We start from the raw sequence: 14,699 nt of genomic DNA, 5'->3' as shown, positions 1-14,699 counted from the left end.
TTTAAAAATTCTAAACACAAAATCTTGATCTCACTTGAGAGGAGAGGTTGGGGGGTTCACCCCACCCCAAGTGATATATTCTAATTCCGGTTTCTGCATTCATGCAGACTGGATCGGACTTGGCTCAATAAATGGCCAGGCTGGATGCCTGCTTCAGTTCATTAGCTAACAGTGAAGTATTCAGAATTAAAGTACATTAGTAAGTTGTACAATCTACGTTTGGATAACAAAGTACGTCTCATGTTGCTTGGTCACCACTTTAATAGCCAGCACCATAGAAGTGGTTTCTAATCATATGAAGTGATGTACATGCATTTTTCTTAGTTTTATTAGAAAGTAAACAATAAAATATTACTAAACTGTTTGGAAAAAAATGTGTATTAATGGTTTTTAATTTTCTTTACAGTACGGCATGCTGCTTTATCAGAACTATAGAATTCCACTACAGAAAACTTTGCACACAAGCTTCTCTGCACCAGTAGGTTGCCAGTACTCATTACAGTTAGATATTAGAAAAAAACCTCTTATTCTAGAATCCCTATTCTGGCCCAACTCCCATCCATTTGAATAGATTGTTACTTCAGCGAGTAGAACCCTGAGGTGCCAGATCAGTAGAAACATCACAAGTGACCCTATATTGGAAAAGTTAGTACATAAGGAAGTCATCTAGGGGTGTAGTGAGTATTTTGAACTCCACGTTGCCTCACAGAATTTTATAATATTGGAACATGGAATTATAACATGTTTTAGTGTTTTAAAAATATTTTTTGGGTTTTTTATAAGCTATAAATTTGTTAGTTACACAAAGGTAAAAATGAACCTCACGATTTATTGCGAAATGTCTCCTGAACTTGGTGATGCCCGGAGTCATAAGAACCTACTATTCAATCACACGGCAGGGCTTAATAGACAGGACTATATAGATAATTAGATATATAAAATAAATAATTAGTTTTTACATTGCAATATTCTGCTTCTTTTTTTTATTTTTTTGGCAAACATGGCTGTAATGATGGATTTTTTTTTTTTTTTGGTACTATTTTGGGGAACATCATTTTTTTGAACGCCTTTTTATTCTGATTTTGTAGATTAAGAATGACCAAAAACCAGCAATTTAACTTGTTTTTAATTTTTTTGCTCTGTTCACTGTGCAGCAAAAGTGATATGACTATTTCATTCTGAGTCAGTACAGGTAGTGATACCAGACTTGTATCATTTTTTTTTTATGCTTTGCTACTTTTACACGCAAACTGTTTCACATTTTCACTGCCATAGCGCTTTTCTAGAGCCTTTGTATTAAGTTATGTGAAAACCAACATATGAGTGGAGACTTGGGTCGTTACTGTGATCTTTAGGAGGCTCAATAAACAAATCAACAGCAGGTCAAGATTTGCTTTATTTAATTATTTATTTTTTTAAGTCATTCTTCATGTGGTATAAGTCATTAGGCAGCTTTATTCTTTAGGTCATTGCAATTTACGATAGATTAAAATAGTAAATTTTTTTTGTTAAAAAAAAAATAAACGAACTGCCATAGTTTCATTGTTATAATTTGTCTTTATTTCTGCAATCCCGTGAGGGCTTTTTTGCAGGATGAGTTGGTTGATTTATTTGTACCGTTTTCGGGAGCAATATTTTTTGATCTTTCTAGTGAGTTTTGGGAGGCAGAATGAACATGAAATGGCAATTCAGGAATGTGTTTACACCGTTCATTGTGTGGTCAAACTGTTAAGACTGCTTTAATCTTTGGCTCAGCACAATTACAATACCACATTATTTATTTGTTTTAATTTTGATGCTTTTTAAACATATTTTTTTTTTTCTCCAACTGAGGGGAGGGTCCTATTTTTGCTGGACAAGACTACCTTTTCAGCTGTATTATTTTTATTTACATGCAACTTTGATTCCTTTTTTATTCCATGATAAAAATAATTTAATTTTTTTGGGGGGTAGGGGGGTTTATTTAGAATTCTGTAATGTATTCACTGAAGTGGTTAAATAGCCTGACAGTTTAATAGATCATGACCTTCTAGATGCGGCTACCAAATGTGTACTTTAGTTATTTATTTTTTTTTTCCCTTTATATAGTTGTGTGTGCACTATATGAATTCTATTTTTCTTTTTTTCATGATTTTTATTTTTTAACTTCTTTTTAAATATTACAATATTTTTTTCTCCCATTTGGTCCCCATTACTGGTGTAATGTAGTTACTAGAGTAATACATTGCAATGCATTACACCTGACACTGAGAGATCGCCTTTTAGACTATGCTCCTGTAGCTGGCAAATTCGGAGGTTGTTTGTTTTAATGGAAAACAGAGGTCAATCGGGCCCCTGTGAAAACATTGCGGGGGTGGCTCGGGCAAGCAGTTCCCAGCGGCAATCATGTGGGTAATTTTAATTTAATTTTTTTTTTTTTGTGCCTGCATGATTGCCATGACGTAAGTTTGCCATTTTTACCTCTTCACAACTATGACATATATACTTGCATCAAATATCAGGAAGGGGTTAAAGTAGGTGTAGCAGTTTTACCTTTTGGGGTGTATTTGATATATTGTAAATATTAAAGTTGAATACATTTTTCAATAAAATTCCTAATCTTCTTGTTTCAGAGAAGTGTATCAGAAAATTGCTTAGTTGCAATGGATTTTTCTGGACAGACAGGAAGAGTTATTGAAAATCCTTTGGAAGCACAAAGTGCCGCTGTGGAAGAAGGTCACGCATGGAGGGTAAATGTTGAACCCCTTTTTCAAAATGGTGAAATGGTACAATAATACAGATCACTGTGCTTGTCCTAAAAAGGGTAACAATTAGTGGTAAGTGCATAAAAAAAACAAATTTATAGCGAACCTATTATTCAGGGACGGACGGGCTAAAATTGAGCCTTGGCATCTTGGCACACCGGCTTAAGCTGTCCCCGACCCCTTCCCCAGACTGGAGGAAATAAAGATCTACTACAAGACCTATATTTCCAAGAATACTGCTAAATAAGATTTCTTAACACTTACTTCTTACGATGAGTGTTTTAATGAGTTTTCGATGATTGGTATTTTTGTTGTACAAAATATGTAGCATCTTAAAGTTCTAGCAAAGTGGTGGGATTTAAAGAAGTCTGAGGCCCATTGTGAGTGTTATTTTTGTGATGCAGCAGTAACTGACCTATGGAGCTTGTTTCAGATTCGCAATGTGTCATTTTGTCTTGCTAGTACACTGCATTTTATATGTGTATTTTCCATCGAATTGCATTAGATGCCTTTTGTTACCTGTGGATTTTACCACATGTGTTTTCTAGTTTCAGGTGCTGAAACGCACTAAACATGTCATCCACAGCAAAATATTAAGAAATATAGAAAACAAAGTACCGTATTTTTCGGACTATAAGACGCACTTTTTTCCCCCCAAATGTTGGGGGAAAGTGGGGGCTGCGTCTTATAGTCTGAATGTGGCTGTGGGGAATGAGGGTGCTGCGGTGGAGCTGGTCATCAGGGGCACGAGCAGGCTGTAAGCAGCCTGCCGTGACCACGTGGGCCCGCTCATTTCATATGCACGCCCATCCTCCCGCTCATCATCTCTCAGCGCTAAAGCCAGTGCTGACAGGTGGGCAGGGGGTGCGCATAATTAACAGCCGACCCGCATGATCACCCCTGGCAACTACAGCCTGGAGTGATCATGTGCGGCTGTATTCACTGCCCTCCGTGCATCATTATCAGCGCGGGGTGCAGTGAATCAGTGTACTCACCCGTCAGTGTGTGGAGCTGTCCCCCTGCAGCATCGCAATGTCTTCCTGTCTGTGCCGGTCAGCTGATCTGCGTAGAGAGCGGTGAGCACAGCGATGACGTCATAGCTGTGCGCGCCATTAGTGTCCACACAGATCAGCTGACCGACACAGACAGGAAGATATCGCAATGCTGCAGACCACGGTGACGGCGTTGACCGTGACAGCTGAGACAGAGAGGAAGCTGATAGGTGCTGCAGGGAGTGAGGAAAGGTGAGTATAAACGTTTATTTATTTATTTTTTTTCTGTGCCACAGGATACAGGCCATTTACCAGGATAGGGGTATTTTATGAGCAGGATGGATGGGGGTATATTATGAGCAGGATGGATGGGGGGGTATATGAGCAGGATGGATGGGGGTATATGAGTAGGATCATATACAAGGCAGGAGGATTGTTACCAGAATGGGGTACCTTAGTAGAGTATTTGGAGACATTACCCCCATAACAGTGTCAGCAGCAGATCCTCGCCCCATAACAGTGTGTCATGACCACATTTTTTGGTTAAAATTTTTTATTTTCCTCCTCTAAAACCAGTGTGCCTCTTATGGTCCGGTGCGTCTTAGTCCAAAAAATACGATAGTTTAATTTAAGACCTGACAAAGCCAAAAAGAGGTAAAACTGCATGAGCAAAATCTTGATAAAAACACGTTTAAAAAAAAAAATCACTGAAGCAAGTACCCTAACTTACATAACGTATTTTTTCGCTTTATAAGACGCACTTTTGTTCTCCCAAATTTTGGGGGAAAGTAGGGGGTGCGTCTTTATAAACCGAATACATGGGGGGGGTGTATGTGTGTGTGTGTGTATGTATGTATATGTATGTATGTATATGTATGTATGTATGTGTGTGTGTGTGTGTGTATGTATGTATATATGTGTGTGTGTGTGTATGTGTATATGTATGTATGTGTGTATATGTGTATGTATATTTGTATGTATATGTATGTGTATGTGTGTATATGTATGTGTGTATATGTGTGTATATGTGTGTGTGTATATGTGTGTGTGTATGTATGTGTATATGTGTGTATATGTATGTGTGTGTGTATGTATGTATGTATGTATATGTGTATGTATGTATGTATGTATATGTGTATGTATGTATATGTATAGGTGTATATGTATAGGTGTATGTATGTATGTATGTGTATATATGTATATGTGTATACGTGTGTGTATGTATGTGTGTATGTGTGTATATATATATATATTATATATATGTGTGTGTGTATATGTATGTGTGTGTATATATGTGTATGTATGTATGTATGTATGCTGAAACTGCATCACGTTGAGGGGCTGGGGAAGCGGTGCATATTATATCTGCCTGCGCCCTCCTTTGATCGCACATGATCCCCCCTGTGTTAGATATGGCCCCCGTGCTGCTGCCCATAGTAAAATAAAAAAAAGCTTTACTTACCTCCAGCGCTGATCTCCCGGTCTCCTGCTGCTGCTGTTTGTGATAAGGCACGCAGAGATGATATCACTCTGCCATGCCGATCACATGACCGGCAGCAAGAACCAGGAAGTAAGGGAGCCGGAGCTCAACTGCGAGGTGGGAGACACGGAGGGACAGCGCTGAGAAGGTAAGGAAAGAGTGTTTTTTTATTTTATTATGGGCAGCAGCATGGGGGCATATCTAACACATGGGAGATGTGCCATCTATAGTGGCCATGGGCAGCACACATGGGGGGCATATCTAACACAGGGGAGATGTGCCATCTATAGTGGCCATGGGCAGCACACATGGGGGGGGCATATCTAACACAGGGGATATGTGCCATCTATAGTGGCCATGGGCAGCACACATGGGGGGCATATCTAACACCGGGGAGGTGTACCATCTATAGGTGCCATGGGCAGCACACATGGGGGCCATATCTACCACAAGGGAGGTGTGCCATCTATAGGGGCCATGGGCGGCACACATGGAGGCCATATCTAACACAGGGGAGGTGTACCATCTATAGGGGCCATGGGCAGCACAGGGGGACGTGTCCCAGCACAAGGGGGCTACATTCAATATAAGGGGGCCATATCCAGATTAAGGGGGGCTAATTTTAGGATGGAGGGCTATTAGGGACATATACCCTATATGATTTGTTAGACGGACACTGGCATTATAAGATGGCCCCATTTAACATTAAAAAAGATAATTCTCTTTTCCTTCACCAAATTTGGGGGTGCATCTTATAATCAGGTGCGTCTTATAAAGCGAAAAATACGGTAATATGTGCAGAAATGCTGCAGCATCAAAAGCTTCTCTTGGGAGCATAGAATAACAAATACCACCACATCATAATCAAATATTTCCAGCATATACAGCAGTCATAACCAAAACCACTGTACTAGGACTGATATTACCACCATACAGTGATTCTCGCCTGGAAGTTTGCGTTGATCTTATTTATGTTTTTCCTTTTATCTTTTTTTTTTTGTTGTTGTTTATACCACTCCTCCTCCACCAACTCGGCTCACCCCCCAAAAAAAATAATTAACACTAATAATTCTGTATCTACTTATAAGAAATCACAGGGGATGTTTGTGTTATATTAATGCCTCTTGTTCTTTCCGTATAATCGTACTGTAGTGTGCCTCATTATAATAATGCACGACCAATTGTGATTCCTTATAATGGCCCTCCATGCTTCTTTATTGCATTAATGTGCTTGATGAGACTCCATAGCAGATAGGCACAGTCACAGGAGAGAATACCCCCAATTAAGTCAGGGGGATATGTATTGCGGCACTTTGGTCATTATGCACTTACTAAAAAAAAACTGATTGCATTTCCTAACTTTCTAAGATGAACAGGTGCATACTGAGCATGAAGCATAATTCAAATAAAAAAAGTCGATCCAGCACAGTTCCAGTAGATAAAATTAAAAGTCCTTTATTGGAAAAACATTAAAAGTCCATTATGCCATGCTGCGAGGACGCGTTTCAGACTAACTGTCCTTGCTCAGTCTCAACACATCTCACAATGAATCCAGAATAAAAACATACGGCACAGGACATTTTATCTACTGGAACTGTGCTGGATCGACTTTTTTCATTTGAATTGTGGATACCAAAGGGCTGACTCCATTCAGATCCCTGCACGGTCAGATGATGGTCTCCTAAACAGAGGTGAGCTGGATGCACTTTTTGTAAATGCTTTCTGAGCATGAAGCATAGTATCAAAAAGGAGACACTCTGTAGTGCTAAGATGTGTAGCAATGAATATAGACATGCATTACTGCTATGAAAAACGTATAAAAATTTAGATACTTGGCACACAAAAATGGCCATATTTATGTGAGCCCAACAGCCTACGCCAAGGTGACCTTATTGTTTGGTCCCTGCCTACTCGAATACCTCTTTGGGCAGAAAAAAAACTCCTCCAATTTATAGGCAGACAGGAACCTGCAAATAAAGAATTAAAATCACCTAAAGCTGAAGAGCAGGACCCTTAGTGTTGTAGCCCACTAATACTCCTTCCATGCCTCCCATAGAGTGATGTCCCCAAAATGTCCACATACAGAATGATTCCACATTCTTCCATTTGCGCAGTATGATCCGCCGCAAGCAGTTTGACGGATGGACGGACACAAAGTCATGTATTATGATGATCTTCCCATACAGTATAATGACAATCGGTCCACAAAAAAAATTAAAAAAAAACTGATACTCACAATTTCCAGGCTCCCTCATCCACTGCGGCTTATGTCTTCTCTCCAGCACGAAGTAACATCCTCGCTCTGCCAGATGTTCCCTGTTCGATGCCAGCCTAAAGCTTGCGCAGGCAGGAAGTAGCATGTGTCATGCTGGAGGAAGTGACTTTAGCAGTGAGTCACAGCTATTAACTAATCTTGTTCTGAGGATGCTGATACTGTGAACAGTGTCTGGCAATGTGGCCCACCTGTTATTTGCCTGATTCGCATGATGGTCAGTCTCGTTATATTATGCCACTCAGCTCAGATAGGGTTGCATAAATCCAGTGACAAAGTAGTAATGGACATCTGTATTTCGGAATTTTTTTTTTTTCTTGATTGGAGCTGCAGCGCTTGTACCTTAGCACATAAGTCCAGCAGTTCCTCTTGTAACCAGGGATTTCATAGAAAAAAGGCTTCAAGAAAAAGTCCTCAATTCTGGGCTTTTAAAGGGTTATTCCAAAATAGCATTGTGTAGGCAGCTTAAATTGCTGATTGCTGGGGTCCAACCTCCTCATCTTGAGAACAGAGCCCCACTTCAAAGGCGTGGAGGTCAGCCTGCTATTTCCCAGCTCCATTCAACGCTTTCTCCAGCAGTCTTCTAGTCAAAGTTCACCACTCGGCTATTTCTGGAAGGGCCAGAAGTTATGGTATTCATGACCTATTGATAGAACCTTCTATTTTAAAAAAAAGTCCTTTAGCAAGGGAAGTGTGTAGTTTTTTGGGTTTTTTTTTATTTGTTTTATAATTGTAAAACACTTCTGATATATTATAATTTTTCTTTTTTCTTTTTTTTTTTTTGTAGAAGCGAAGCTCACGTATGAATGTTTTGGGAAACCAAAGTCCTCTTCATCCATCTACTCTCAGCACAGGTGAAAGGAAAAAATGTTGCTCCTTACTTGGGTTTTTGTTTATTTGATGACAATAAAGTTTAATCTTCTGGTATAAAGGGTTAAAATTGTAAAAAAAAAATGATTTCTGTTTTAATAGTAATCCATAGGACACAACCTTGGTTCCATGGTAGAATACCTAGAGAAGAATCACAGACTATCATTAAGCAACAAGGGCTTGTGGATGGGTAAGGAAAAGTGCCTGTATTACTTTGCAGCCATTCTTGTTTTTCTTACCCCAGTCAAGAAACTCATGATGAAATGTTGGAATAGGGAGAGGGCGTGTGCATGCTAATGTATATGTGGAAATACTCTGCAGTGTTTGAAATCATTAATTTATATTTTTTTCTTTTTTAAGATACAATTAAAATTACATTGGATCCAATAAACGGAAAAAAGCCTAATCAATTAGTACAAGCCATGGGCATTTATTCCCTTTTGCAAGCAATTGGCCACTGTTTTATCAAAAAATTTTTTACTAAAAACAACCTTAATAGAGAAAATGACTATTCTAATGTCTTGATTTATTTATTTTTCTATTATGTTGTTGTTTTTTATATTTTGGATGGAAATACTTTTAATTGACTCAGATTTATAGTTTGTACATTTCCGTTGTCCCACTCTTATCACTTATAAATATTTGACCCAATATTTGATCATTAATTACATTTTCCAGACCCTTGACATTTTAGTGGTGATATTAAAAAGCCCTTCACCCCTGGGCGCTTTTTTGTTTTTGTTTTTTTCTTTAACTTCAGTCTTGCCATGTAAGGGCTTGCTTATTTGCCGGACGAGTTATACTTTTAAATGAAACCAAAAGTTTTACCATATAGTGGAAAACGGCAAAGAAATTCCAAGTGCGGAAAAATTGCAAAAAGTGATTGCACATTTGTTTTTAGGATATTTTATTCAATGTGCAATATATGGTAAAACTGATATGTTGCTGCAATGCCTCAGTTTGGTACAAGTTTGTAGACACCAAACATGTATAGGTTTATTTTTATCTAAGGGGTTAAAAAAATTCAGAAGTTTTGTCCAAAAAAAGTGGTGCACTTTTTGCGTCACTTTCCGCAACCTGTACCGTTCTCATTTTTCAAGATCTGGGGCTCAGTGATGGTTTATTTTTTGCGACTTGAGCTGACGTTTTTAACAGTACCATTTTTGCGCAGATGCTCGTTATTGCATTTTGTGCAAAATTTGCAATGACCAAAAAACTTTAACTTTGGCGTTTTACATTTTTTTTTTGTTTGTTTTCACTACGCCGTTTACAGTTTAATTTATTTTATATTTTGATTGGGCATTTCTGAACTTTGTGATACCAAATGTGTGTATATATTATATATTAAATTATATTATTTTTTTTTTAACCCTTCAATTGTCAATGAGACAAATGGGAGGTGATTTTTTTTTTTGTTTTTTACTAGTCCCCCTAATAGACTAGAAGGATCAGCAGTCTGATTGCTCATTCATTTCTCCCGTTAAGAGCTGCTCAGAACAGGAGAAATGCTACTCTTGTAACAGCAAGCGCTCTGCTGGCTGAAACAGGAAGTGAGTCTTAATAGCACAGGAGTCATCACATGACCCTGTGCTACCATGGCAACCATCGACTCCAGGTGATCACGTCACGGGGCTTCCAATGGCGGCAAGTAAGTGTGCGTTACACAATCTGGCCGTTTAAATCACGCTGTCACTGACTTTTTTTTTTTTTTTAGATTATTCTCATATTTGATCATTCTTTTACAGTTAGTTTAGAGTACATTCATGCCTAGGTTTTATTATTGGGATGACCATCTTTATATGTAACCATCTTACGCTTTCAGACTTTTTCTACTTCGAGACAGTCAGAGTAATCTAAAGGCTTTTGTACTTACACTGTGTCATCACCAGAAGATTAAGCATTTCCAGATTTTACCGGTGAGTATTTAAAGTATAGGTTTTATACATTTTTATTTAGTCATAATATACGTTAATGTATATATCATAAAATATTTTTAATATAGCATAATAAATCATGTGGTTTACGTCTATTGTTGTATTTAATGTAATTTGATTTACTAGCATAATGTATTATAATAAAATACAATAGTTTGGTTACTACCTAATGTTCATTGCTGAGATTGTATGTTGGAAATGTGGTATGCATTGCTAAATCTCTGTATAAAAGTTCTGATATTCATTTGATAACTCTTCATTATACATTTTTTGTTCTTTTTACCTTTTTAGTGTGAAGACGATGGGCAGATGTTCTTTAGCCTAGACGATGGCAATACCAAATTTACAGATTTAATTCAACTTGTTGAGTTTTATCAGCTAAACAAAGGAGTTCTGCCATGCAAACTTAAATACCACTGTATCAGAGTGGCCTTATGACCTCCGACAAGACTGTTTGAATAAAGTGGAACATTGACTATGGGCTGGGTTTCAGTCCTATTGGGGGGGGGACTTGATTTTAAAAATGCACCTTGTAACTCTGGATCTATCCAGCCGGTGCCAACTTATCACAAGTGGCTGGTTTCTTGTAAATTCAGCTTTGTTCGAGTAGTCTCAGAAATAAGCGGCAAAATATCTGCCATCTTTGAAGATTGGGCTGCTCACCAGTAACAAGCCTTGAACAACAATATTAGGGTTGGGTGGATGTGGGAGATAGTTTAGCAAGTGGGAGGGTGGGGATGAGGACTTTTTGCCCTGGAATAATCTTGACAATTAAGACTGATCTGTTTACTTATTTTAATTTTTTTTTATTAAAATACATTTTTGCACTCCTGCGTTTTAAAAATGGATTACAGCCTTCTGAAAAGAGCTGGTTTGGCATTTTTTTCAATTAAGCAGCAGTTGCTGTGCTGTAATATGTAAAATGCTATAACCTAAAATGGATTTACTGGGAAGAAAATACCATCCGCATTCTTGCAGGGCTCAACTCCTGCCACCTGCATGTATGTTTTTGAAGAACTTCTCTGCAGACTGGAGAAGACTTATTTCCCGTTGCTCACTCCCCAATATCATGGCTGTTATATATGTCCTAATAAGCTTGAGTCTGTAAGTGATAACTATGCATCAATGTTTGAACTGCAGTTTCTCTCTACTTTTTAAGTTCAGTCTTGTTTTATCAGGAAGAGTACAGGCATATTTAGCCTCGATCATGGAAAACTTAGAACAGGCTGGTAATTGTGAAAAATAGTCTACCTAAAGTAACAATGTTCTGTGACTTTATTTGTGACCATTAATACGTAAACCTCTCTGAGGCTCCCATTGCCAAAGAGGAAAATTCAGTTATTCCAACGATGCTCTTAGAAACGGGAATTCTTTTTATAACAAGATGGGATTTTTTTAAACATAATGGTAAGTAATCTCTCATTTAAATTCTCTGGAGAAAAGAGCTACAGAAGAATGCAATGCAAGACTACGGTATTAACCTGGGAATCACTTGTGACAATAAAGCTTCAGTGAAACATATCAGCTGTACCATGCAACTACAGTATAGAAACACTGTATTTTAGATTGTAAAACACATTGCCATTACTTTGTTCCATGTATTCGCCTCTTATAAAATGAAAAAACTTGATTTTATGATTTTTTTTTTTTTCTTTTTCTAATGTACAGTATTTTGTAAGTTGGTCAGAATGCCATGTCAGACACTGGCATTGATGTCGGGGTTTTTTTTCTTTGTTTTTTTTTTTGTTTTTGTTTTTTAAATTGTGGTGAAATCATAAAACTATATGCACATTACTGAAAATGAGGCCTAAAATATGTTGTGCCATTTTTGTTTTTATTCAGGTTCACACCAGAGTTGTAGTAGTCTTCTCCTATAAGGCTGTTTGTTTTTTTTTTCCTTTCTGGATTAAAGTGAATGAATTTGGTCATTAGGGTAATGTGTTATTTTTGAACATGGGCAACCAGTCTATTCTGCATCCTACGTTTGGGGAATTAAAGGCAGTATTAAATGCAGTTTTCTTTGTGTTGCCTAAAGGTGACTTGTGAAGAAAGGTGTATAATAAAAAAAAAAAAATACACTTTGGCGCAATGAAGAAACAATAGTTTTTAAAAGAGTAATGACTTTATTAAACGTACTGTTACTTGACTGTGAAATTTACGGAGTGGCCAAGGAAGGTTTGTCTTGCTATATTAAACCTATTGTGAATGAGTCTGAAAGATTACAAATAAAGATGCCTGCTGATTTTAGAGAATACTTTTCCATCAAAGCATATTTTTGTGATCATTTTGTCTGGAATTCCTCTGCTCACAACACAGACATTACCTGAATAGACCTTTTTAATATCCTGTACTTCATCTTGATCTAATAAATGTTTAGCCTCTAATTTTCTAATGATGACTGTTAATGTAAAGCTGAGTATTATTCTGATGGCTTCACAACTAGCAAATCGTTAGCCCCTTTTTCTCTTTTCTGTAGTACACTTCTTCATATAACTGCATTTCTTTGCTGTACTGTTTAGTTGGAATTTCATCTTAATTTTTAAAATGTATTTTAAATCTCAGTGGTTTTTACTTATGTAAAATGGAATATGTACTGGAATTAATGTCTCCAAGTTTTATAGAAAATATATGATGAATCTACACTGTGTTCCAAATTATTATGCAAAAAATATTTTTTCATATTTTCCTAAATTAACTTTATGAATTGCAGTCATTGTTATTTTCCAGTCATCTACTATTCGAGTATAATTGAAATGTTTTTGATTAAACTGCCTATGAAAACAGTATATTTTTAAAAATAATATACACTCAAAAATGCACTCAAAATGCATGTTCCAAATTATTATGCACAGCAGAGTTTTCAACCTTTTTATTTTTATTTTGAAAAAGAAAATGGTCAATTCTGAAATTATAAGCATTATCAGCTTATTACAAAATGAAATCAAACAGTTTTCAAGTCAAAAACTTAATTCTAGGTGATTTTACATTTGAAAATAGGACCCCTTGTTTGAAAGAAGCTTCTGAACTCTCTCGTCCATTGAATTTGTCAGTTTTTGGATGATTTGTGCTTCAATAGTTTTGCATGTGGACAGAATACCCTCCCAGAGCTGTTGTTTAGATGTAAACTGACTCCCGCCATCATGGACACTCCATTTGATGATGCTCCAGAGGTTCTCAATGGGATTGAGGTCAGGGGAAGATGGTGGCCACACCATAAGTTTGTCCTCTTTTTTTGCCCATAGCAGCCAGAGATGCAGATATGTTATTTGCAGCATGAGGCGGTGCATTATCATGCATGAAAATGATCTTGCTGCAGAATGCACGGTTCTTCCTCCTGAACCATGGCAGGAAGTGCTGTTTTAGAAACTCCACATAGATTATAGAGTTCATCTTTACCCCTTCAGGGATCCTAAAGGGGTCGACAATCTCTCTCCCCATGATTCCAGCGCAAAACATTACTCCACCTCCTCCTTGTTGGCACCTTAGCCGTGTTTTCATGGGGTGTCCATCAACCAGCCATCCTCCACTCCATCCATCTGGACCATCAAGCGTTGCACGGCACTCATCGTTTAACAAAACAGTTTGGAAGTCAGTCTTCATATATCGTTTGGCCCACTGGAGCCGTTTCTGCTTGTGTGCAGTGGATAGAGGTGGTCGACAGGATGGCTTACGCACAGCTGCAAACCTCTGAAGGACCCTGCATCTTGTTGTTCAGGGGACGTTGGAGGCAGCAGCAGCTTCAAAAACTTGTCTGCTACTATGACAGGGCATTTTAGCCACTGCTCTTTTAACCTGACGCAATAGCCTGTTGGAAAGAGTCCTCAATTTCTCCTTATCAGCACGCACACGTGTGTGCTGTGAATCAGCTACATACCTTTTGATTGTGCGATGATCACGATGAAGTGTCTTGGCAATAATTGTAGTCATGCCTTGACCTAAATACTCCACAATTTGTTGCTTCTCAGCAGCCGACACATCCTTTTTTTTCCCATTTTGGCAAAAAAGGTAGGCTGCTTAATAATGTGGAACAGCCTTCTTTAAGTAGTCTTGCCTTTATTTGGACACACCTGCCAAACTAATTTGCACAGGTATCTGCAATTGCTTTCAGTGATATAAAGAGCCCTGACACACATCACCATCAATGAGTTTACATGACACACAAAAAATCTCTGACCTTATCACTCCTAAACTCTTTTTGCATAATAATTTGGAACACAGTGTAAAGTCACAAGCATTTTCTTGGCTCAAACACTTCCTCAAATTCTAAATATTAGGACCGATAAATTTAGTTTTAAAAGGACCCTGTCATGTGGATAAATGGTATTAAGCTGCGGATATGGGGCTAATCTGCTGGTTAATAGTATTCTGAACCTGCACAGTGCCTACACATTAAGCCTTGCTGCCCGG

General features: G+C 37.8%; 1 protein-coding gene across 4 annotated transcripts in view; it reads left to right on the top strand.

The window, feature by feature from the left end:
• GRB10 (growth factor receptor bound protein 10) overlaps positions 1-12,811 on the top strand; it is a 148,746-nt gene extending 135,935 nt beyond the window's left edge. For all 4 annotated transcript variants that reach the window (XM_075315044.1, XM_075315043.1, XM_075315042.1 and 1 more), the window contains 6 exons: positions 407-478; positions 2,613-2,729; positions 8,276-8,342; positions 8,461-8,548; positions 10,181-10,274; positions 10,584-12,811. In XM_075315044.1, coding sequence (XP_075171159.1) covers positions 407-478; positions 2,613-2,729; positions 8,276-8,342; positions 8,461-8,548; positions 10,181-10,274; positions 10,584-10,730 — 585 coding nt within the window. In that variant the 3' untranslated portion in view covers positions 10,731-12,811. The remainder of the gene's footprint in view (positions 1-406; positions 479-2,612; positions 2,730-8,275; positions 8,343-8,460; positions 8,549-10,180; positions 10,275-10,583) is intronic.
• The last annotated feature ends 1,888 nt before the right edge of the window (positions 12,812-14,699 follow it).

Source organism: Anomaloglossus baeobatrachus, chromosome 6, assembly GCF_048569485.1.
Source record: "Anomaloglossus baeobatrachus isolate aAnoBae1 chromosome 6, aAnoBae1.hap1, whole genome shotgun sequence".
Lineage (NCBI taxonomy): Eukaryota > Metazoa > Chordata > Amphibia > Anura > Aromobatidae > Anomaloglossus > Anomaloglossus baeobatrachus.
Note: the sequence above shows the minus strand (reverse complement) of the source record. Positions and strands in the feature narration are given on the sequence as shown.